General features: G+C 45.5%; 3 protein-coding genes across 3 annotated transcripts; 1 reads left to right on the top strand and 2 right to left on the bottom strand.

Moving 5' to 3' along the window:
* Positions 1 to 10,291: 10,291 nt before the first annotated feature.
* Positions 10,292 to 19,035, bottom strand: LOC100281554 (uncharacterized). Its single transcript, NM_001397579.1, has 12 exons — positions 18,796 to 19,035; positions 18,072 to 18,164; positions 17,919 to 17,970; positions 15,503 to 15,634; positions 14,228 to 14,622; positions 13,767 to 14,053; positions 12,642 to 12,837; positions 12,361 to 12,564; positions 11,639 to 11,806; positions 11,239 to 11,550; positions 10,848 to 10,978; positions 10,292 to 10,746 (listed from the first exon to the last, which is right to left on the bottom strand). Exons 1-12 carry the CDS (start codon positions 18,808 to 18,810, stop codon positions 10,686 to 10,688), a joined length of 2,046 nt encoding a protein of 681 aa, NP_001384508.1. The 5' UTR covers positions 18,811 to 19,035; the 3' UTR covers positions 10,292 to 10,685.
* A 90-nt stretch (positions 19,036 to 19,125) lies between these two features.
* LOC100193319 (uncharacterized) lies at positions 19,126 to 20,842 on the top strand. Its single transcript, NM_001138456.1, is given in 5 exon segments — positions 19,126 to 19,337; positions 19,426 to 19,539; positions 19,977 to 20,056; positions 20,154 to 20,278; positions 20,572 to 20,842. Coding segments are annotated over 5 exon segments (444 nt in total). The 5' UTR covers positions 19,126 to 19,284; the 3' UTR covers positions 20,644 to 20,842.
* Positions 20,843 to 21,483: 641 nt separating this feature from the next.
* LOC100191385 (salt-inducible protein) lies at positions 21,484 to 24,050 on the bottom strand. The gene has a single exon (NM_001136819.2). It carries the CDS (start codon positions 23,980 to 23,982, stop codon positions 21,832 to 21,834), a length of 2,151 nt encoding a protein of 716 aa, NP_001130291.1. The 5' UTR covers positions 23,983 to 24,050; the 3' UTR covers positions 21,484 to 21,831.
* Between the last annotated feature and the right edge of the window lie 1,194 nt (positions 24,051 to 25,244).

The following is a 25,244-nucleotide window of genomic DNA, read 5'->3' as shown; positions in this document are numbered from 1 at the left end:
TAGCTAAATTAGATGCTAAAATTGCCGAGCATAACTTAGAAAATGAAAAATTTAAATTTGCTAGAAGTATGCTCTATAGTGGGAGACGCCCTGGCATCAAGGATGGCATTGGCTTCCAAAGGGGAGACAATGTCAAACTTAGTGCCCCTCCTAAAAGATTGTCTAATTTTGTAAAGGGCAAGGCTCCCATGCCTCAGGATGACGAGGGTTACATTTTGTACCCCGCCGGTTATCCTGAGAGCAAAATTAGGAGAATTCATTCTAGGAAGTCTCACTCTGGCCCAAATCATGCTTTTATGTATAAGGGTGAGACATCTAGTTCTAGGCAACCAACCCGTGCTAAGTTGCCTAAGAAAACTCCTAGTGCATCAAATGAACATAGTCTTTCATTTAAAACTTTTGATGCATCATATGTGTTGACTAACAAATCCGGCAAAGTAGTTGCCAAATATGTTGGGGGCAAGCACAAGGGGTCAAAGACTTGTGTTTGGGTACCCAAAGTTCTTGTGTCTAATGCCAAAGGACCCAAAACCATTTGGGTACCTAAAGTCAAGAACTAAACTTGTTTTGTAGGTTTATGCATCCGGGGGCTCAAGTTGGATACTCGACAGCGGGTGCACAAACCACATGACTGGGGAGAAAAAGATGTTCTCCTCATATGAGAAAAACCAAGATCCCCAAAGAGCAATCACATTCGGGGATGGAAATCAAGGTTTGGTCAAAGGTTTGGGTAAAATTGCTATATCTCCTGACCATTCCATTTCCAATGTTTTTCTTGTTGATTCTTTAGATTACAACTTGCTTTCTGTATCTCAATTATGTCAAATGGGCTACAACTGTCTATTCACTGATGTAGGTGTCACAATCTTTAGAAGAAGTGATGATTCAATAGCATTTAAGGGAGTGTTAGAGGGTCAGCTATACTTGGTAGATTTTGATAGAGCTGAACTCGACACTTGCTTAATTGCTAAGACTAACATGGGTTGGCTCTGGCATCGCCGACTAGCCCACGTTGGGATGAAGAATCTTCATAAGCTTCTAAAGGGAGAACACATTTTAGGACTAACCAATGTTCATTTTGAGAAAGACAGGATTTGTAGCGCATGCCAAGCAGGGAAGCAAGTTGGCTCTCATCATCCGCATAAGAACATAATGACGACCGACAGGCCACTGGAGCTCCTACACATGGATCTATTTGGCCCGATCGCTTACATAAGCATCGGCGGGAGTAAGTACTGTCTTGTTATTGTGGATGATTATTCTCGCTTCACTTGGGTATTCTTTTTACAGGAAAAATCTCAAACCCAAGATACCTTAAAGGGATTCTTGAGACGGGCTCAAAATGAGTTCGGCTTAAGGATCAAGAAAATAAGAAGCGACAACGGGACGGAGTTCAAGAACTCTCAAACTGAAGGCTTCCTTGAGGAGGAGGGCATCAAGCATGAGTTCTCTTCTCCCTACACGCCACAACAAAATGGTGTTGTAGAGAGGAAGAATAGAACTCTATTGGACATGGCAAGGACCATGCTTGATGAGTACAAGACTTCGGATCGGTTTTGGGCCGAGGCGGTCAACACCGCCTGCTACGCCATCAACCGGTTATATCTACACCGAATCCTCAAGAAGACATCATACGAACTCCTAATCGGTAAAAAGCCCAACATTTCATATTTTAGAGTCTTTGGTAGCAAATGCTTTATTCTTGTTAAGAGAGGTAGAAAATCTAAATTTGCTCCTAAGACTGTAGAAGGCTTTTTACTAGGATATGATTCAAACACAAGGGCATATAGAGTCTTTAACAAGTCCTCGGGACTAGTTGAAGTCTCATGTGACGTTGTGTTTGATGAAACTAATGGCTCTCAAGTAGAGCAAGTTGATCTTGATGAGACAGGTATTGAAGAGGCTCCGTGCATCGCGCTAAGGAACATGTCCATTGGGGATGTGTGTCCTAAGGAATCCGAAGAGCCTCCAAATGCACAAGATCAACCATCCTCCTCCATGCAAGCATCTCCACCAACTCAAAATGAAGATGAGGCTCAAGTTGATGAAGAAGAAGATCGATCAAATGAGCCACCTCAAGATGACGACATAGATCAAGGGGGAGATGCAAATGATCAAGACAAGGAGGATGAAGAGCAAAGGCCGCCACACCCAAGAGTCCACCAAGCAATCCAACGAGATCACCCCGTCGACACCATCCTCGGCGACATTCATAAGGGGGTAACTACTCGATCTCGTGTTGCTCATTTTTGTGAACATTACTCTTTTGTTTCCTCTATTGAGCCACACAGGGTAGAGGAAGCACTTCAAGATTCGGATTGGGTGGTGGCGATGCAAGAGGAGCTCAACAACTTCACTAGGAATGAGGTATGGCATTTAGTTCCACGTCCTAACCAAAATGTTGTAGGAACCAAATGGGTCTTCCGCAACAAGCAAGATGAGCATGGTGTGGTGACAAGGAACAAAGCTCGACTTGTGGCCAAGGGATACTCCCAAGTCGAAGGTTTGAATTTTGGTGAAACCTATGCACCCGTAGCTAGACTTGAGTCAATTCGCATATTATTAGCCTATGCTACTTACCATGGCTTTAAGCTTTTTCAAATGGACGTGAAAAGTGCCTTCCTCAATGGACCAATCAAGGAAGAGGTCTATGTTGAGCAACCTCCCGGCTTTGAAGACAGTGAGTACCCTAACCATGTCTATAAGCTCTCTAAGGCGCTTTATGGGCTCAAGCAAGCCCCAAGAGCATGGTATGAATGCCTTAGAGATTTCCTTATTGCAAATGGCTTCAAAGTCGGCAAGGCCGATCCTACACTCTTTACTAAAACTCTTGAAAATGACTTGTTTGTATGCCAAATTTATGTTGATGATATTATATTTGGGTCTACTAACGAGTCTACATGTGAAGAGTTTAGTAGAATCATGACACAGAAATTCGAGATGTCTATGATGGGGGAGTTGAAGTATTTTCTAGGATTCCAAGTCAAACAACTCCAAGAAGGCACCTTCATTAGCCAAACAAAGTACACTCAAGACATTCTAACCAAGTTTGGGATGAAGGATGCCAAACCCATCAAGACACCCATGGGAACTAATGGGCATCTCGACCTCGACACGGGAGGTGTATTGAAAGGGAATTGGAGTCTTCGGCAAAGACAAAGGCTTCCACTACGTAACTCATCCTTCGCCGTTGATCCAAGCAACTCTCTATTCTATGGGGAGAAATGAGCATCAAACAAAAGGACCGGACCTCATCCTTGGGAGAAATGAGCCCAAGGCAAAAGGACCGGACTTCGTCTTTGGTATAATCTTAACTCATTTATTTATGACCAAAGGGGAAGATAGCACCAGAGGGCTCTAATGATTCCGTTTTTGGCGATTCATGCCAAAAAGGGGGAGAAGTGAGCCCAAAGCAAAAGGACCGCACCACCACCTATTTCAAATTTCGAAAACTCAGTATTGAATATTTTTCAATTGGTTTCCTATTGTGTTCAAAAGGGGGAGAAAATAGTATTTCAAAACTGATATATCAAAACCCTCTTGAACACTAAGAGGAGGATCTCTTTTAGGGGAAGTTTTGTTTAGTCAAAGGAAAAGCATTTGAAACAGGGGGAGAAAATTTCAAAAATTGAAGATGCTTTGCAAATCTTATTCATTTACCTTTTGACTATTTGCTAAAGAGCTTTGAAAAGGATTTACAAAAGAGTTTGCAAAAACAAAACTCGTGGTGCAAGCGTGGTCCAAAATGTTATAAGTAAGAAACAATCCATGCATATCTTGTAAGTATTTATATTGGCTTAATTCCAAGCAACCTTTACACTTACTTTATGCAAACTAGTTCAATTATGCACTTCTATATTTGCTTTGGTTTGTGTTGGCATCAATCACCAAAAAGGGGGAGATTGAAAGGGAATTAGGCTTACACCTAGTTCCTATATAATTTTGGTGGTTGAATTGCCCAACACAAACATTTGGACTAACTAAGTTTGCCCGAGTGTATAGATTACACAGGTGTAAAAGGTTCACACTCAGCCAATAAAAAGACCAAGTTTTGGATTCAACAAAGGAGCAAAGTGGGAACCGAAGGCCCTCTGGTCTGGGATCACCGGACTGTCCGGTGTACACCGGACAGTGTCCGGTGCACCACCGGACATGTCCGGTGCACCAGAGGACTCCAACGCAAACTCGCCACCTTCGGGAATTTCCAGAGGCGACTCCGCTATAATTCACCGGACTGTCCGGTGTACACCGGACAGTGTCCGGTGCGCCATGGAAGGTCGGCCTCAGGAACTCGCCGGCTTCGGGAATCTCCAACGGCTAGTCCGCTATAATTCACCGGACTGTCCGGTATGCACCGGACTGTCCGGTATGCACCGGACTGTCCGGTGCGACTCCGGAGCAACGGTCGTCTCCGCGCCAACGGCTCTCTGCCGCGCATTTAATGCGCGCTCTGCGCGCGCAGATGGCAGGCGCGCCCACTCCGGCACACCGGACAAGGAACAGTAGATGTCCGGTGTGCACCGGACACCCAGGCGGGCCCACAAGTCAGAAGCTTCAACGGTCGAATCCAACGGCAGTGATGACGTGGCAAGGGGCACCGGACTGTCCGGTGCGCCATCGAGCAGACAGCCTCCCAACGGCCACATTTGGTGGTTGGGGCTATAAATACCCCAACCACCCCACCATTCATTGCATCCAAGTTTTCCACTTCCCAACTACTACAAGAGCTCTAGCATTCAATTCTAGACACACCTAAGAGATCAAATCCTCTCTAATTTCCACACAACGCCATAGTGACTAGAGAGAGTGATTTGCTTGTGTTCTTTCGAGCTCTTGCGCTTGGATTGCTTTCTTCTTTCTTGATCCGTTCTTTGCAATCAAACACACTTGTAATTGAGGCAAGAGACACCAATCTTGTGGTGGTCCTTGTGGGAACTTTGTGTTCCAAGTGATTGAGAAAAGAAAGCTCACTCGATCCGTGGATCGTTTGAGAGAGGGAAGGGTTGAAAGAGACCCGGCCTTTGTGGCCTCCTCAACGGGGAGTAGGTTTGCAAGAACCGAACCTCGGTAAAACAAATCTCCGTGTCTCACTTGCTTATTCGCTTGGGATTTGTTTTTGCGCCCTCTCTCGCGGACTCATTTCTTTATTACTAACGCTAACCCGGCTTGTAGTTGTGTTTATATTTGTAAATTTCAGTTTCGCCCTATTCACCCCCCCCTCTAGGCGACTTTCACCAGTGTCACAACGGACAGGTACTGTTCACTGTCTGGTGCGCCACCAGAGCGCTAGCTGACTTCCCACTTTTGGGCTTCTTTTATTCTTGAGTCTTGGACTTCTAAACATCTTTTAGGTCTTCTTTTGAGGTGTTGCATCCTCAGTGCCTCAGTCCAATCCTCTTCGCATCCTATGAACTATAAACACGAACACTAGCAAACACATTAGTCCATAGGTTATGTTGATCATCAAACACCAAAATCATTTAGACAAATGGGCCAGTGTCCATTTTCCTTACAATGTCCACAATATCTGAAAGTGTCAACGTGGTTTGTCCCCCGACTTACAGGGATTAGGAGCTCCTCTGAACCCTCTTCGGAAGGGCGTTGCTAGCTAAGATGTCCACTAGTTTTCGAGACAAGGGTTTCAACACCTAAGCCATGTCCGTGAGTTGTGCGTCGCTCCATCTGTCATATATCAAATGAAGATTGCCATACTAATTGGAAGATAAATCTTGATACCTGGAGTCTAAATGTCACCTAGCATTTTTATATCACAACAAGAGGCAACATGAAAATTACACAAGTATGGATTCTACAACTAGAGATCATGTATGAAAGATATCAATTCAAAACACCAGTTGATAATATTTGATAGATAAGTAGATCACTAATTGCTTATTATACTAAGGTTTCTGCCCGAAGCATGAGGGGTCGGGATGCGCCCTCCCACCCCTCAGGATTATTCCTTTGGGGCAATCAAAGACTCGGGGGCTTGCTCTAAACATGCGGAAATGGACACAACCGGTGCCTTCATGTAGAAAAACTAGAAAAGGGAAGGGATACAGATCCGATTCGCACACATGGAATCTGAGGAGAAAGGTTGAGGAGTCGAATGACGTCTGCCGAAGGCAACTCGGCATCACAACCCAATAAAAATGATGAAGGGAAGATGTCATAAAAAGGGTCCCATTACAACAAAGACCCCGAGCATGAAAAGTCAAGGACCAGAGATCACATTCTACCTAATATGTAAGATTAATCCATGCGAGGGCCAAAGACGATTTCCTCCAATGGGAAGAAATCAACCACAGTGTCAACAACATCATCGAAGTCGTCCTCCAGGTCTTCAAGAACTTCCTTCGACATATCCTCTAGGAGACCAATGACATTGCACAGTTCGTGACCCAACCGAAGTTGGGCAACCACCAAGGAAGCAATTGTGCCTCAGTAAACGCCACGACGAACGGTGTTGCGAACCCTGTTCTAAACGTCAAATAGACATCACGAGCGCTGACCAGCTCTGTGACCTAGTCAGTGCCCTCACAGAGGCCTGAGACCTCCGTCTCTAGCTCTAGAAAGCAAGGAAGGAAGTCAGAGAAGGAAAAAGGAGAAAAGAAAAGAAGAAAATAATGTACCGCTCACCAACGACCCGACGGTCTGACTCCTCCAGATGAAAGGTGCAAAGTCCCTTCGCTAACCCATCCAGATCACCTGCCTACGAAAGGTGCAAAAGGTAAGAGGAAAGACAGGAAATATGAAACTTTCTGACGCTGAAGAGATCCATACCCCCCAAACGATCAAGCACTGCCTCAGAGGCCTCAGAACTAGGGGAGAATCATCTGTCGGGCGCTTGCTTGGATTCATGGGGCGCTAGGATGAGGAAGGAAGCTGTTCCTCTCTCGATAGAGAGGACGAAGCGTGTAAGAACAAGGCCACACGAGAGGCCTACTTATAAGAATAAACTCAAGACATTGGAACAATGCACCACCAAACCGTCACCACCAAGAATGGACATAAGGCAACGATTCGGGTCCAGACGCACAAGCCATGAAAGCTTGCTTTAATAAAACCATGGACAGTCCCCACGTGCCTTGCTTACTCCCGAGGTGCGATAATCGAGAGACAACAAGGTTAAACACCACCTAACCCATAAAAAAAGAGAGCCACTAAGGGGAAATACACTCCCCTCAGGGGCTTCAGGGCTACTATCGGGGATCAGATCCCTGAACCCAATGGCCCACGAGCCAGAGGGGACGGAGAGATCCTCGCTTGGGTAAGTCCACCCCCAAATAACTCCAGCGCACCAAGCCGGGGGTTCGGGCGAGATAAAGCCATGCTGGAGAGAAAGACAGACCACTGGGAGATTGCTCGAGTAGACCCAGTGCAACCATCGGACTGCTCCCGCCATCAATGCTACGCACACCACCTTAACTATGCTTGACACTAAGTCACAGTACACAGGCAACTGATCCTCCTCCCACTCATAGCCTATAAGCCCTAGATATGAGTTCACTCATGACCTACAGATCTAGGCCTGAGTCCCCCGACACCCTATGAGGGCCACAAAGCAATGAAGGAAGGCCAGGGGTCAGACCGCAAAGACCAAGGGTCGGCGTGGAAGACTCAGACAGAGAAGGGAATGATGACGCTCAGACTCCCTTCGTTGGCACGCTTCCTCGACGAACAAGGACACACGATAAATATTTTACCAGGGGGAATTACTCTGTCTTACCCCGATACATCGATCCTTTCGAGGGAAGCCATCCGTAACTGACTCCCTCCTTAGTCTATAAAGGGGGGTGGTCAACCCAATCAACATGATTTTTTGGGCCTTCTAGCCATTGAGGCTAGGAGCAACAACACTCAGAAGCTAAGTAGCAAACACCTGATATGTAGATCTTTAGACCCAACATCTCATAGAGATTTGGGATCCTTCCCTCTCGTCTGCTTGTAACCTCTACTACGAGCAATCAACAATCAGGTGTCGATAGCGCAAGCCACCGAAGACTAGAAGTAGGGACGTTCTGCCCGAATCAGTATAAATCTTGTGCCCACTGAGCACAACATTTGGATCCAAAACACGTATAACAAATTTACTCATTGGTGCTGGTTTCAAACACTGACACCATTAGTTTAATTTGTGTTCAATTGGATAGCCTAAGCTCTTAAGTTTTATAAATGACTATTCACCCCATCCATCTAGTTGGCCTCCTTGATCCAAAACAAGCTTGACAAGATTTATGGTGTTTAGGTGGAGCATCTAAGACTGTCTCCAGCAGCGTCCCCTAAATTTCATCCTCTAAAATAATATTCTCTGTCCTTTACAGAACACTCTAAAAAATTTCACCCTCTAAATTTTCTTCATCTCCAGCAACGTTCTCTAAATTTCGTCCTCTATATCTACAGTATTAACAGAATCCATAAACTACAATATTTATTCAATGTTTTTCTTTTATTTCACTAGAATTAATCGTACAAAGACGTAATTAATTTTATTTTCTCAGTACCTAATCGTAAAATATTTATTTTCTCAGTGGCTGGTTGTGCGTCATAGTGTGTCGCAACTTCTCCTTGGACGATGCGAAGGACAGATAGCGGATGAACAACGATTCTCCACCTTTAGCGGCTGTCAGGGGGCTCCTCTAAATTAGCGAACCTCTTAGCGGACGTTATTGGAGCGGATAGCGCGTGTACCGAACGCTAAATTTAACGTACAGATCGGTTTACCGGATATTGTTGGAGTCAGCCTAACAGGACACCTAGATTATCCTATCACCACAACACTCTACAAATCCTTGCTCTAGTGGGTTGTCCATGAGTTCACCCAAACAATTTGATAATACACACTACACATTAGAGAAGCATTTAGGGCCTGTTTGGTTTGATGCCTAAGTTGCCACACTTTACCTAACTTTTCTGCCTAAGGTTAGTTCTTCAATTCGAACGACTAACCTTAGGCAAAGTGTGGCACATTTAGGCACGAACCAAACATCCCCTTAGAGTCTTATTATGTCGGATTGTTTGTAAACCACCACAGGCTACCAGTAAGCATGCACCAAAATACATATATAACACCTTCTCTAGTTGACCCTGTTGTTGCTCCCATGACCCATCCGAATGGTCATATAAGAGACACACCTTCTCCATAGTGTGCTTCCTTAAGCAAGCAGATGATCCATCAAAAACCTATGATTTGTTTGTACAATCAACACAAAGCTAAGTGAAAGTGTATTTAGTCCCTTGTGGGTTTTGGTGGATTGAATGACAACAATATTAAAGGACTAACCAATTTGCTAAGTGTTGAACATGAAAGTTAAGTATAATGGATATACTTGAGCATGCCAATGGAATGCAATCAAAGGTTCAACACAATGCAAGCTTGGGGATATTCCACAGGAGATCAATGGATATGTATATGTGGAATATCACAAATAATATACGAAAGCAAACAAGTTGACAGATTCGATATGAGACTTGAGATGACGATGATTTGGAGAAGTCTCAGACAAAGATGTTTGCTTATGGAGAAAGGATATGAGACTTGAGATGGACAATGATCATCTTGGTGTTCAATGTGATGTGACCTGGAGACAGTTTGACAAACTTAGGAGAAGGCAAGTAAAGGGCTTCGAAGGAAAGCAGAAGGCTTTTTGGGCCCAAAAGACCATTGCTAAGGAGAAGAGAGTACTTGCAAAAAGTCAAAGATTTGATCAGATTGTTGAAGAGATATGTTGTGTTGGAGATCACAATATTAGAATACATGATTTGAAGTCATCGATTTAACTCATATGTGATGAGATGGTTCAAGTCATAAGGCTCAAGAGGTTATGCAAAAAGCATGGTCACAAGCTCAAGCAGAAGATATCAAAGACAGAACCAGAAAGGGCTCACTTGTTGTGCAAACTTTGATCAAACGAGCCAAAAGTAAGAATTTGAGAAGGAATTAGACTTCAGGTGATTCCAGTGTTAGAAAGGTTTTCGATGACCATATCAATATATTGGAACTCAATAAAGTGGCAGGATTGCATAGATTTGAAGTTTGAGATTCCAAGTGGCTATTAAGGCAAAAGGTTGAAGAAAAGATGGAAAATAAGTTGAAGGATTATTTGAGACCAATGGGATAACTTAGAATGATTGGAACACTCAAGAAATATTTGTCTAAGTCATAAAAGTGCCCAAGAGTAGAGTCAAGTAAAGACAAAGAAAAGAAGCCCAAGTTTAGAATTAGTCTGTTGTACCATGGTGTACCGAACCTGGCTCATCGTACAGTCCAATGACACATCGGACTTGTTATGTAGAAAGGATTATTTTGGACTTTGGAGGGTTTGACGCACCAGACCACTTACAGAAAAAGATCCTTTTCTAGGCAGCGCTCCAACATTAGGAAATGATGGTAATGTTTCTTCCTAGACCTATCCATGCTGCATTTCACCGCATGCATGCATTCACTCCAATGAACACTGCAGAAGTATGTGATCTATGGACATGCTACTCCAGTCAAACAACATACAGTAGTACCCAAAGCTGAATCTAGTCGAAACGTAGTAGGCAGCAGATTGTGCAGCAAAACAGTGACTCAACCCAGAGAGTTTGAGTATTAGTTCCAGTTCCACCCAGATACCCAGTTTCAAAACATGCAGATACCCTCCAAACCCAAGGCGCTTCGAGTTACCGGCTTCTTCCAGCTCCTACTGAGACGCCTTTTCTCGTTTCAGGTAGAAACTTCTTGCCATCTCTTCAGTCACATCACTGCAGAAAAACGGAGAAGATCAACGGGGAGATGTTAAGAGACGGAAACCACACGCTAACCGCAATGTGGATGGGGGACACACGGCGAAAGCTTTGCAAACCTGTCAGGCGCTTCCTCTTTGTTGATAAGTGAAATGTTTTTTGAGGAGAGAAGTTGAAAGAACTTGGCAGCATCACCTTCCTTCAATCTCTCGTAAATCTTCGTTAGGAACTGGTTGAATTCCTGTGGTTCCTGATCACGGATGGCGATGCCCAGTGTAAACAGAGAGGCAATAGCTAATTTGCTACGACAACTGACCAGTTTTATGGAGACCGAGCAAGCATGCTAATGAACTAATAGTTAGCGGCCCCTCTAACCAATAGTTGGCAGGTCTATTAGCAGGCATGTTTTGATCCATACCTATTAATTTAAGCTGCTAGCTATTTTAGCACTACTCATGTAACTATCATGAGCTTTTCGAGAAAAAAAATGTAACTATCATGAGTGCTTACCTGTTCAATAATACAGGCCTTCCGCAGAGAAGCAAAACATTCAAGTGCTTTTTGATAGTTGCCCCCATCACTGGAGTTCTGTAACAAAGCTGCTATGTAATTCTGCATATCTCCAATAGCCTTCTGAGTCCATGTTGAGCTAGATCTCTTAGCCAGCATGGCCTCAAAATCTTGAACTGGATTTGAATCTCTGATTGCCACAACATTCTCTGTTGAAGGATGTGTATTTTCCAGAACTCTGTCCTCTACAGATTTAGCTTGATCACCTGCACCAGTATATGCCAACATGTCCTGTGTTCGTGCTTTCTTTTTCTGTAATCAAAATTAGACAAGTCAAACGATGTAGTTTTTTTTTTGTAAATTTTTACCAAATTCAATTTATCAAACATTTGCATCTAACCTTGGGGTTATCCTTCAGCACAAAAGCTTTGCTTAAATTCTGGATTAATTGTGTTTGTTGGCCAACCACATCAGGATCAGGTTCGGTTATCCTCCTTAGAGATCTTTCAAGCGGTGGGACATTTGCATCTGGCTGCTTTGACTTGAGATCAAGGTAACTGTAAAATCTCTGAAAGGGGACAATGTACCATAATCAATAAAACAAGCAGTGCAAGTTTGCAACCAACACACTACCTCATGCATAAGATCCAATGGTATTGCAGAAATGTTTGGTTATCGCATAAATTTTGAACTTTAAGTTCTTTTTTTGACATATGGAATAGCAAATAGAGTCCTACTGCTGTGTTCTTAATTCTTTAATGTTGGTCAAACTTTTCTTTGGGGGTGACAATTGGTGCAGAATGGACACAAATATACTGAGCATACATTCATACTTACAATTTGACATGTATACCCCCCCTCCCCCCAAACACACACACACACCCACTTTCAAGAGGGACACGGTATTTGTCAAATGCCTACAGCAGTGCACAAGTGCACATCTTGTTGATAATGTCATGAACTCATGATTTTTGTTGGACTAAAAAGAACAGCCACAGTATTTTGCACTAAGTCAATACCTTACTAAAGGCACATTAATGTAGGGAATAGATGAAAACAGGATAACAAATAGAACCATGTATATAAGCATTCCACATGATGTTGTATCATGGAAAATAGTACCTCCAAGATGGGATTTGGCGTAAACTCAGGCTTGAGGACCTCTCTTCCAGGTGGTGCTAGGTCTAACATCTTCACTAGGTTATCTGCAGCTTCTTGTTGTTCTTCAGTGGGCTGAGATGATGATGGCAGGCTGCTGAAGGACCGAAACTGAAACTCTCTGATGTCCTCAGCAAATGGGAGCACATTGAAGTAAAATGAATCTTGCTGCCAGCATATAGTGAAGAACTGATTGAGCATTCATCAAAGCTTTCAAATGTTAATGGGATGAATATGATACTTACGATATTGTTCACTGATGAAATGTTTGGCGTCAATACACCAATAGCAACATTCCCTTGACCTTGCCTCCACACACATCGCACTATAGCAACCTTGTTCATTTGATGCATTGCTCTTGCTATCGCAGAAACTGCAAGACTTGCTTTCATGTTACCTGGCTCAGGTATAAACAGGCATACATCTTTCATAAATTGGTGCCTGTTGAAGTAGAGAAAGGGAACCATCACTAGTAAGCACACTGTACAGAACATGAAAGCATGCAGGCTACAGACTATAAAACATTAAAAATATATTTTATGTGCAGCTTTACAAATACAATTAGAAACACTTCACAGACAGTCTAAATTGCAAAGGAAATACCTTAATAAAAATCAAGGTTCAAGATATCAGAATTTAATCGGCAAGCTAGACATGAGAGATTAATCGGTTATCGGTGATTAATCAGAAATTAATCGGTAGGCACTAATCGACCAAATAGTAGTGTCAATATGCATTGTAAAAAATTAAGATATAAAATAGAGATAGCGAGTCATCATCGATCTTGATCGGCTTGCTTATAATCTTTTGTTGGAAGCACTTAATCATGGTCTGACTCAAACTCAACATTATCATCCTCTATTTCGATGTCTTCACATTCGGTTTGAGTGCTCTTTGTAGCCTAGCCTAGCCTCTACTCGACTAGTTTCTTTGGCCTTGTGTCTCACAGTGATAGATCATGTTACCTGTGAAAGGCTAATTGTTCTTGTCTAGTGTTTCCCGTCTCCCGTCTCGGGGGGGGGGGGGGGGGGGGGGTCTCCCTCCTCTGTACTGTTCCTCTTCTCTCTTAATGAAATGATGTGCAATTCTCTTGCGTGTTCGAGAAAAAAAAAGAATATGCAATACTTGGTCTTGCGATTTATCTAAACATGCACTGTGGCAACAAGAAATGATTACTATCACCAACGACGCATGTCTAGCAAAAAGAAAAGGAGAGTTCCAGATCATTAGCTGATAGCAGAATTTAATGATCATGTCTACCATTGATGTCACGACTAGTGATAATGCAGAAAGCACAACAACAACAACAAACCAAGCACCAAAGAACAATACTTGGAGACTCAGAAACCAAGCTAAAGGTTAAAGCATACCGTGGTACGCTGGATCTATCTGTAAATCCTAGAAGCTTCACACCTTTCTCTGGCTTGAACTTGACTGCCTCCCATTCAGCATTTGATACAGGAATAACTTGAGGACCATAGAGATACCCCTTAATCCTTTGGTCTGGTGGAACAACTTTGTCTGGCTCAACAACACTCTTGTACTCATAATCAACTTTGACTTCATGAGAAGCAAATTTATCATTTGGAGGAGCTTTGTCCGAATACTTCTTCAAAGTGGGGAATTTTTCCTCAGCTGTTTTCTTATAAACCCACACCTATTAACAAGGGCATTATATCAGCCATGATTGCAAGTAATATGGACATGCTAACACAATCACCTCAAATCTAGTCTCAAAAAACCTTGCAAAATGAAGCAGAAGATTTAAATTATTATAAATTTCTGTAAATGATGGAATATAGCGTATAACTGACAAACGAACTGGGCCTACCTTTATTTTAAAATTGGAGTTCACTTCCAGATCTCCCCTGAAAACGGTAACTGGGAGCACATTTCTTGTCTTGAGAGCACCCAACAGTGATGTTGGGTTGTCAACCTGAACTACCTTTGCTACTGATCTATTTCTGAACTGATGCAATAGTCGGTCATTTTCTTCCATTACATCATTATGATGCACTCCCGGTTCTCTGAAAATAATGCACTCCATCTTGATATTGTGTTTTTTCAACATGTTTGCAATGGTGTCCACCTGATCTTCTTTGGTCCCCTCAGGCGGATCTCTTAACAGTTCTTGTGCACCAGTGATTAGACAGAGCCGCCGCTTCCCTTTGGTAATACCAAATTTCCTAATCACCATATCCAAGCCAACAACAATAGAATCCAGAACTTTGCTTTAGTCAAGGAATTTCTACGCTGAATCTGGTCAGATTCCATCAGAACAAAACAAGGCTATATTCGAAAGGAAAAAGTCCAAAATACTACCCTCAAGTATGGCCTATGTCCAAATAACCCCCTAAACTATCGTTTGGTTCAGTTTATTCCCCTCAATTATTTCAGTTGGTCCAACTTAACCCTCAACAAAACCTGTCCTTTTTGTTCTCCGCATTTAAGTTGATTTTTAATTTCAAAATTTGTGAGGGGATATCTAGTACCATAATTTATGTTGGAAAAAAGCCATAAATGTTTCCATTATTTCGACAGGTTAGGACATATAATAATAAAAACTTGGCCATGGAGGGAAAGACTGCCCTCCCGGTATTATATTAAGAAGAGACCTAAACATGGCCCCGGCTGAGAAAATCCCCGAACCCTAGCCCACCATCAGCCGTCACCGCCCACTCATTTTAGCTACTGCGGAAGCTGGGAGGCTGCACTGAGTTCCCATGCTGGAGGTCTGCACGCTTCTCACTTTCTCTCTTTGCTTTGCTTCGGACTTCCGCCAAAACTTTAACTCAGGCTGGATTTTTTGATTCCTACGTTCTATGGATAGATGCCTTCCTTTCCTATCGAACGGAGAGGTGTGTTCCTCTGTTCCAGTATTCCTTTCCATAGGAATGCCAATCCTCCACAGTCCACAATTTCTTTAGAAATCCTCCATCCCAAACATGGCCTCAAAGATGGAAAGCCTAAGAAATGCTACTTTAATTCGAACTGTCTATATATGATTTAAGATTATCAAGCACATACATACAAAGGGAATATTAGGACGGGGGGACTAGCAGTAAGTATTAGGATAAAATCAAACCAACTGCTATTTCATGGATACAATCACCAGGGGCAGATCCTAATGGAAGGTTTTGCAGAGCCTGTGCCGTTCCTTCATCTACAACTTTAATATCATGTATGACCGTCACATGCTTATAGCCCCCAATGTCCTTTGCAAGCTCATTGCATGTTCCTGAATACATCGGGGAAATGCTTATAAGAAATATTATTTAAATATCGTAGTCTAAGTAGAAGAAGAGTGTTCTAAAGTTTCCATGGACTCTAGATGTATAGCCAAAAGAATAAAAACGCAAATATTTGTCATTGTTAAGAAAACATTTAGTCAATTTAACTTCGAGCAGTTTCATAATATAAGCCTTCCTTGAATTGATATATAGCAACCAAGTACATGGGCTCAGGCCCATTACAGTGATAAAATACAATACGCTAACACCCCCGTAGTCGCAACTATATCATGTATAGATATTGAGACTGGATCGAAATTCCGAGAACACTGTGGATGGGAGCTCCTTGGTGAAGAGTGGTCGGGACGCGGACATCACCGACGGCGAAAACACGCAGACGGAGTGCAGGACGATCTCCAATTCTCCATGTGCTTCGTGCACTGGTGCTGCACGGGATTGGTGAAGAGATAGATCGTACTGACGTTGTCGCAATAAACAAGTGTAGCATGCTCGAGGGGGTTGTGGAGCTCCTAGAGTAGCTGACAAAGCAAGGACGCCTCGGCATGCCGTTGGCCATAGGGCGGTACTCAGCCTCAGCGCGGGAGCAAAAGACGATAAGCTAACGTTTTGAGGACCAGGGACAAGATTGACACCTAGGAACATAGGGTCTGTTTGTTTTAGCTTTTTTCTGACGAGCTATTCTGAGAATCTGGTTGTGGGGAGAATCTGGCTAAGAAGAATCCGAGTATTGTGTGGACTATGTGCGGAGGAAGATGGAGTCCATAGGATTTAGAATCTAGAAAGTGACGGATTCCTACTATTGCGACGACTCGACCGATTTTGTGTTCACATTAATTTTGGACGGTTTTCACCAAAACGATTCTCACAAAAGCAAGTTGAAAAGCGGGGCATTTGGTAGTCCGCAATAGCTTCTGGCGGGCAGAAGCTGAAAATAAGTTGAAACAAACACCAACATAGAGTAGCCAGAGTTGGACCGACGCATGTCGGGGCAGCCAACCCAATCCACGTCGGTGTAGACAATTAGCTCAGAAGTCAGAGAGGGCCGAAGAAGGTCGTAGTCAAGGATGCCGCAAAGTAGCGAAGAATTTGGACCGCAAAGTAGTCGAGGAAGGTCGTAAAGTAGCAAAGGATGCTGCAAAGGGAGGGCTCCCACGGGATGTACATGTGAAGACACACCTCCTGGACCGCATAGGCGATGTCAAGCCAGGTGAATGTGGGATACTGGAGTCTAGAGAGCCCTGACGAGGCTCCGTTAGGCCGTTAGTCGCCGATCAGGCACCATTGTCGTCAGAGACCTTCGCCTAACTGTCAATAGGTGTGAAGCAAGGCTTGCAGTTGGTTATGTCAGCCCGCTCTAGAACGTCGATGGCGTATTGGCGTTGGTGAAGGAAGAGGCCCTATGGACGGTGTCGCCTCACCTCCTACTTGGTCTCCCTTGGCTTTGTCGAGGACAAGTCCAACACGTTCCAGTTCATTTTTCGGCGCGACGACGACACCGTCTAATTCATCCTCTACGTCGACGACAGCGTGCTCAAGGAGTCCAGTGCCATACAAAGAGACGTTAATCTTACACACCATACCCGGACGTGTGGAATTAATGAAACCGGCGGGCTAGCTGCAGTATGCCGTATCGGTAGCTGTTTTCCCTCCCTGTTCCGGCGGCTGCTCTCCCTGTTCCGGCAGCTGCTCTCCTCTCTGGTTCTCTCCCTGTTCAACACCGGTGGCTGTCCTCTACTATTCCTCGGCAGCTCAGTGGTCTGGTTCAGGTCACTGGCTCACCCAGTCACCCTATTCCTCCTCAGCGGCAGCCCAACAACCTATAGAAGTGCGCAGCGGCAAGATGAGTTCATCATCCGACGATACCTTCATCTCTCTGTTGATCTCTTGTCTATTCCCCCTCTTGAATTCCCCTCTGTGACCCTGTGACCTTGTGACCCGAACCCAATTAGTTGACCTAATCGTGATGAGTCGTCTAGTCGCCAAGTGTATTGACTAGCAAGTCGGACGACTTGAAATCATTGGAGCGGAGGCAGAGGTGCTGGGATTGCAGGCACGACTTGAAATCATTGAACACAGTTTTGTTCTGTTTGGTCAAAATTGTATCTAAATTCGTTCCAAATGGTTATAAACTGCTTACAAGATGACAACCAGTTTAAACCTCTTCAAACAAACAAGAAAAAAAAGGCTCAGCTAATAGTTTCCAAAAACCAAATAAATCAATACGATTTGGGGTACAAATAGAAACAGTTGATGCAACTATAAATAACTAACCTTTAGTACCAAAGAGGACAATACCAACTTCATCGCTCCTGTTATAAACTAGCTGCAGAAATAGCTATCAATCTGAGATGGTTTGCTCGCAAAACTATAGGAAGTAGGATTAATTGAGGAAGCCCGATGATGCATGAAAGAACATGTGCTTGCCTTCTTATGCACAAGAGTCAAGCATACGTTCTTCACCTCTAGCAGCACTCCATGCATCGAAGGCCCAACATCCAACAGCAAAATCACCACTTCCTAAGAAATGATTACATAATTAGCAAAAGCACAGGCATCACTAAGAGAAGAAATGGGAAGCCAATTCCGTGCATAGTTGAAAAAGAAGTTATAGAAATGTCCCGAAAAGAGAAGGAGCGAAGGACCCATTTACATCATATAAACCTGACAAAGATAAGACAGATAAGAAGGAACAATTTGATATCTATTTACGTCACATAACATGTATGTTATCCAGACTTGTAGAGCATGAGGTAGTAAATTTTTACACATTGAATTAAAAATCACTAGTTGAACTCGTAGCAGTGGGGGAATCAATCATGTATGCAGTGCGAACAGAGAACATATTTTCACGACACAAATTAAGATAAGCTACTAGCCTACTACCTTGGAGCAACTAAAGTGTACAGTCCAGGCAAACAAACATCACCAGCCAGAGAACTTAACTTGCGGGACCAAACTCGAATGGATTCAGAAGCATAGGTATGTTTTTCCCGCTAGATAAAACCCTAGCATAGACAAGGGACAAATACCGCCTTTTTTTCTCTTTTGAAGCCAAACAAATGTGTGGCGCGTTATTTAGAAGGTGTGATTGGTCGAAACAGGGAAATGCATTTAATGCGCAAGCAATGGAGGTAAGACGAGAACGCACCCTGTTGCGAGCCATGGCGAACGTAGCGGAGGGGGACTTGCCGCGAGGCAGAGCTAGGGGAAGAACCGAAGAGGCTTTTATGCTGCCCCCATGAAAACCCGCCCAACGCCAGGTGCAGGAATTGACTGACGGTTGAGTAGCTCAACTCAACCCAAGGGGCGGGGTGGGACGAGGTGGCGGGGTGGGGAGCCGAGAAGGAGCAAGACGAGCACGGAGGCGGCGAGGGGGACAAGACGACTGGCCGGCGCGGCGGAGTGCGGAGGAAGGAAAGAGATTAAAAAAATGTAAAAACGAAAAGTAAAGGGAGAGAGTGGGCTGGGCCGTTGCGGCGATTAGTTGATAGCCCAGCAAGGAAGCCCAAACTCGTCACCGTCGCCTCCTTCTATTCATTTCGCCGAGAGGCGAAAGAACTGCTTCGCACCTACGTTACTGCTGAAGATCCAGCCGGCACACACAGACACCATCGGCGAAGAAGAGGCCGGAGAGAGGATGATACTGGCCGTGCTCTTCGCCAACTCCGATGGAAACATCCTTGTCGAGCGGTACTTTTCCCCTTGCCCTCCACTCACTCCGCTGAGATCTGATCTCGATTCGCCCCCCTTGACGAGATCTACCGTCTCTCTTGCGCAGATTCCATGGGGTTCCCGCGGAGGAGAGGCTCCACTGGCGCTCCTTCCTGGTGAAGCTCGGATCCGAGAACCTCAAAGGGTCCAAGAACGAGGAGCTCCACGTTGCCTCCCACAAGTACGTTTCATGATCATCTCTCCCTACAGACCAAATTTACCTTTTTCATTCTTATTGTTATCATTATGCTTGTGACCATTTTGGTTTTATTTAGAAATCAACCCATCTCTGATGGGAATTAGCTCCAGGAAAAAAAACTGTGGTACTGTTATTAACTGGTTACTTCCAATTGGTGGAAGCCAGTCCATGAAGATTCTCCCTCTTCTTACGTGAAATTCCCCCTCTTTTTTAACTTGTTACTGGGCGAGGTGAGGCAATGAAATTCAGCAAGCAAACCAAACAGACCCTAAATTGACTAAAACAAGCATGAAAGATGTTCACAAGTCAAGTCCCAGCTTATCAACTGTGGTACGAGTTCCATATGCTAGAGGGTTAGGGGCAAATGATACTGTATTAACTACATGTATACCTTATGTTAATCCTTGATGCTACCCCAGGTCTGTGTCTATTGTTTATACCACGGTCGGGGATGTCTGCCTCTACATTGTTGGCAAGGATGAATATGATGAGCTTGCTTGTGAGTCACAGTTTTCTGATAGCCTTTGGTCCTACTCCATTTCAAATGTTTGCCATCTCACAGTGTTTTTAACCTAAAATGTTTTCTGCCATTTTAGTGGCTGAGGTGATCTTTGCAATTACATCAGCAGTCAAGGATGTTTGTGCAAAACCTCCTACCGAGCGCCTCTTCCTTGACAAATACGGGAGGATCTGCTTGTGCCTTGATGAGATTGTTTGGAAGGTACATCTCCAACTCGTTTTTCTGGCCTCGTGGATATTTCTTTGTGCCTGTAATCTGGGTATGGTATAATGCTTACCATATCAGCTGGATGTTCCAATGTCTGTCATGTTCTGTTTCACGTATAGTTTGCTTATTATTGAAGCCAAATGTCAGTCCTAATGTTGCACAACAATGCTCTACCTCATGGTTATTGTACTCTTTTATGCGACTAAACCGGAGACAAGTTGTGCCATATAAATGTGCTGTGACGCGAGATTCATACTTTATCTGAGTAATTGTGTTTATCATCCCAGGGGTTGCTTGAAAACACGGAGAAAGACAGAGTGAGGAGGTTGATTAGACTAAAGCCCCCTGTGGAGCCATAATTTGCATGTAAAGCATATGTTGGCGTTGCTGTAATCCAGATCCAATCCCATTTGCATTTGTAGGCAAATTTTCAGAGTTTTCATCTGCACATTGTATCTACAGAATTATCATCACTTATTGGAGGATTGCGTGTGTGACATCAAAAACAATGTATCATCTGTGTATTTGCTATGTTGATAAGTGTGTTACTGCGTTGTATTTTATGCTACTGTGGCAAGCTCCCATGTATGCATACCACTTTTATAGCTGATATGGGCCTTTTAAAAAAAAATAGATGATTTTATTTTGAGAAATACTATATAGGTACCCAGCAAAGCATGAAGATACCATCCTAATTCCTGACTGACCCTGGAATTTGCATCTTGTTTGCAATTTTTAATGTGGAACTATGCCCCCGAGCATTGCATTTCAAGGCAAATGTGGCTCCCCTGAAGTGTAAGTAAGCATTTTCTGTGCATCACCTGTGCTATTATTATCGGTTTAATGACCATCTTGTATTTTTTTTTGGGTACAAAACTGTTGCAGTTGTAACATTACAGCCCTGCCGCTCTATATGTAAACTTGTTGTGTAGAGAACAGACCAATCAAAACTAAACCATCTCTGTAGTAATAGAAAGAAAAGGACACAAATCTAGTGGGGTCAAATCTGTTGTGAAATGATGGCTGTACACTAACAGGCATCTCCATCTCTTCAAGAGATGATGTCGTCCATTTAATCATAGGTTAGTTGTTAGGATTAGGCAGTTTCATATGTCACCAAAGGGGCATGTCTGTTCAACAAGACTGTTTTACACACACACACGAGATCAATGGAAATAGCAGCTCTTCCAATCATTTGTGATGAAACTCTGTAGTCAATTCCAACTTCCAAGGCGGTAGTATTATACTAGTAGTAGCCAAATCGGCACATTGTGTGCAGGGAGGAAAAACTATACAATTCTTCCACCAGGATATAATGGAATTTAAGAAGTGGCATTTGAATTTCAGAAACAGAACCAGCAGTGTAAGTCTGACAATCAGCCAATGTTTGAAGAGCGGCTTGGTGCTACCGTCTAATCTACGCGTTTCAGACTTCCAATTCTCTTCATACAAACTGCAGGCCAACAAATGCATGATCACCCAGTTTGCTCACTGAGCCCTTCTTTCCTTTGGAATTTGGAGCATTATGCAGCCACAACCACTGCGCCTCATCCGGCAACGACTGCGGACGACCTGCTCATCTGCAACCAAGAGACCAGATCATCTCTTGAACTGATGAAGCTGCCGGCTTGAGATTCGCTCGCATGGAATGGCACCGCCATTTGGTCCAGATGAGCGGCGAAAGCACTTGCCAGCCCCTGCGCAAACTTGTGGGTGCTGGATCCGGTGTACACGCTGAAGGACTCTGGCAAGTCCTTCTGCTGCGCCCAGCGCTCCGAGACAGTCTGCATCCAGTCATCAAACGCTGTCTTGGCTGCACCAACCGAGAGCGACCGCAGGTCCAGCGACCACTCCTCGTCCTTCCTGCTCTGAAGCTTGGAGTACAAACCATAGGTCTGGGCAAGGTGGAAGACTTCCCTTGCCCTCTGTGGAGGGAAGCCGTGGTTGCGGCATACATCGATCAGACAGTTGCAGTAAGGACGGCGTACTTCAGGGGCAGCGCTGTTCAGCACGCTCTTCAGCTCCTCTGTGATATCGTCACCACCGACCTGGGCGTCGCCGAGCACTCTGATCAGCTTGACCAGGTTCTGGTTGACCTTTTCCAGCGAGGAGAGCACCATTTCCATCTCCTCCCCGCTGCTCAGAGCGATGACAGAGAGCAAGCACCCACAGAGCCGATCGTCGGGCTTGAGACCCTTCTCCAGCCCGGACTCAAGCACCTCCACCGCTTGCTGTATCCTACGTGCCTTCCCGAGGCATTGGATGACAATGGTGTAGCTCATTATGTTGGGCTCTATCCCGCCCTTCAGCATTTCCGCGAACAGCTGGAGCGCACTGTCTGTGTCCCCGTTGCTCCCATAGATGTTGATCATGGCCGTGTAGCTCCACTTGTCCGGCTTTGGGACGTCGCGGCACTCCGGATCCTTCATCTCGTTGAAGAGCTGCTCGGCCTCGGCCACGAGCCCCACGTCCGCGCACATGCTCAGCAGCGTGTTGCAGAGGATGCTATCGGCGGGTAGCTTCAGCTCCCTCATCTTATCCCAGAGCTGGAGCGCGTCGCGGCCCCAGCGCGCCCTGCCGTAGATCTTGGCGAGCGCGGTGAGCGTGCGCGCGTTGGGCTCGACGCCCTGGTCGATCATTTCCTCGAACAGGTTGCGCGCGAGGCCGGGCTTGCCGGTCTTGCCCAGCGCCTCGAGCAGCGCGTTGTAGACGAAGATGTTGGGCTTGATGCCGACCTCCCGCATCTCCTTGAAGACGAACTGGATGCCATCGTAGTCGCCTGCCTCCCCGAACATCTTGGCGAGGACGGCGAAGGCGACGTGGTCGGGCTTCCAGCCGCTGCCCCTGGCGCGGTCGAAGAGCGCGAGCACCTCCTCCTTCATGCCGAGCTGCGCGTAGACGTCGAGCACGGCGGAGTAGGTGACCTCGTCTGGCAGGACGCCGTCGGCGGCGTACATGCGCTCGAACCACTCGACGGCCTTGGCGAACTGGCGGCAGCGGCGGGCGGCGGTGATGAGCGTGGAGTAGGTGATGTTGTCGAGGGGCACGCCCGCGTCGAGCATGTCCAGCGCGAGGCGCTCGGCGTGCGGCCACTGGCGCGCAGCGCGGAGCGACTTGAGGGCGACGTTGAAGAAGATGGTGTCCAGCGGGAAGGCGCCGGCTGGGAGCGCGCGCAGCCAGGCGAGGAGGGACAGCGACTTGCGCCACGACGGGTGGAGGTAGTTGAGGAGGAGGAGCGCGTCGGAGGGGGACGGCGCCGCACCCTGCCCCTGCTGCTGCAGGAAGAAGGCGTCCAGGGTGCCCGCGAGGTCGGCATCCTCGGGTAGTGCGCGGAGGGCGCGCAGCAGCGGCTGCAGCGGCGTGGAGGAAGTGTTCGCGGGAGGGGAACGGCGGCGGTGGCGACGGAGCGAGAGCACGCTGGGCTTAGGCTTGGTGGGGTTCACCCAGGTGGGCTCCGGGGTGGGGCGGTCCGCGATCGGAGTGGGCTTGTCGTGGAGGAGCGTGCGGGAGAGCGGCTCCAACTGCTGGGAGAGGGAGGGCGATGCTGAGCCGGCGGCGGTGGCGGCAGAGGTGGAAGAGCAGAGGATGGTGGCGGTGGGCTTGGGCTTGGGGTGCAGGTAGCGGCTCGGACTTCGCGGCGGGGAGAAGAGGAATGCGGAGGCGGAGGCCGCGGTCGGTGGTGCTGGCAGTGGCGCCATGGCCGAGGCGGGGCGAGATGAATGGATAGGAGGATTGGGTACTGGTGCTCCCTCCGTGCAAAGTGTCCGATCCGAGTCCGACACCCCAAAAAACTATTATCTTGTAACTGCCGGTATGGGCCTGTTATTCGGCCATACTTATTTCAGGCCCATGACCAGGATTTGCATTCCCCGCAGGAGAGGAGGACCGATGGCTGTTTAGAAGAACAGCTTGATCGATAAAAATGAAAATTTAGGTCTAGAATTTATTATAGAGCGACTTTATTAGTAGATCTGATATCTACTAAAAATGTTTGACTAAACTCGTCTAGATCTAGTCTTGTAATAGCCACTTTATCCTTGACTTGTTTCACGTGATAGTAGCTCCATCAAAACAAAGGGGGCATGAACAAATCAGTGATGTTTTTGTGACCAAGATGCTTAGATAAATCCGCTCTTGCAAAGATGATAGAAGAGAAGACAACAAAAACACAAATTTAGCTCCAAAGAAATTCTACCTAGTCGAAGAATGCTAACTATTAATTAAATAATTTGATATAAAAACAACCTCGACCTAAAATGAGGGGTAGAGGAAACGCGCATAAGGGTATGAACAGTCTTAAAAAGATGACTATGCTTACGCTCAACAATATCATTTTGAGCATGAGTGCCAAGACACGAAAACTAAACGAAAGTATTGTGAGTGTTTCGAACGGGTACCAATGAGTAAATTTGTATATACTTGTTCTGAATCCCGATAGTGTGCTCAGTGGGGGCAATATTTACAATGGTTCAAGCAAAACGTCCCTACTTCCGGTCTTCGGTGGCTCGCGCTACCGATGCCTTGTTCTTGATGGCTCGTAGTAGGGTTTACAAGCGAACGTCATAGATCATGACATCCATCGTGGTGTTGTCATTGCCTTTGTGGTCGCCCAGCACTGCACTGGGTCGACCTTCGCCTCACGATGGATCTCCCCCTAGGCGCATCGTTGGTGGCCCTTGAGAACCTGATCCAAGTGTGGCTCGGGGACTCTAGATGTAAAAAACACTGTAACTTGGGGATTTATCCAATGCATATGCATTCTCTCTTTCTCTTTTAGAAGAATTACTACTCGCGCCTTTGTTCGAAATCCGTCTCTTTGTCGAGTGCCACGCTCGGCTAACAATTACACTCGGCATACATCGACGCTTGAGTCTTTGCCGAGCGTCAAGCTCTCGGTGAAATGTGACCCTCGGCACAGGCAGTCATCAGTCATCTATAGTTGATGGTCGTTAACTACGCC

This window comes from Zea mays, chromosome 1 (assembly GCF_902167145.1).
Source record: "Zea mays cultivar B73 chromosome 1, Zm-B73-REFERENCE-NAM-5.0, whole genome shotgun sequence".
NCBI classification, from domain to species: Eukaryota; Viridiplantae; Streptophyta; class Magnoliopsida; order Poales; family Poaceae; genus Zea; species Zea mays.
This window is presented reverse-complemented; position numbering and strand designations above follow the sequence as displayed.

Excerpts from the sequence above, each read along its gene's own strand:
- LOC100281554 (NM_001397579.1), bottom strand. Across the intron at positions 12,838-13,766 it reads GATAGATCCAGCGTACCACG|GCACCAATTTATGAAAGATG; the intron begins GTATGCTTTAAC and ends CTACTTCAACAG. Across the intron at positions 10,979-11,238 it reads AGGCCTGTATTATTGAACAG|GAACCACAGGAATTCAACCA; the intron begins GTAAGCACTCAT and ends ATCCGTGATCAG.
- LOC100191385 (NM_001136819.2), bottom strand. The coding sequence starts at position 23,982 with ATGGCGCCACTGCCAGCACCACCGACCGCGGCCTCCGCCTCCGCATTC.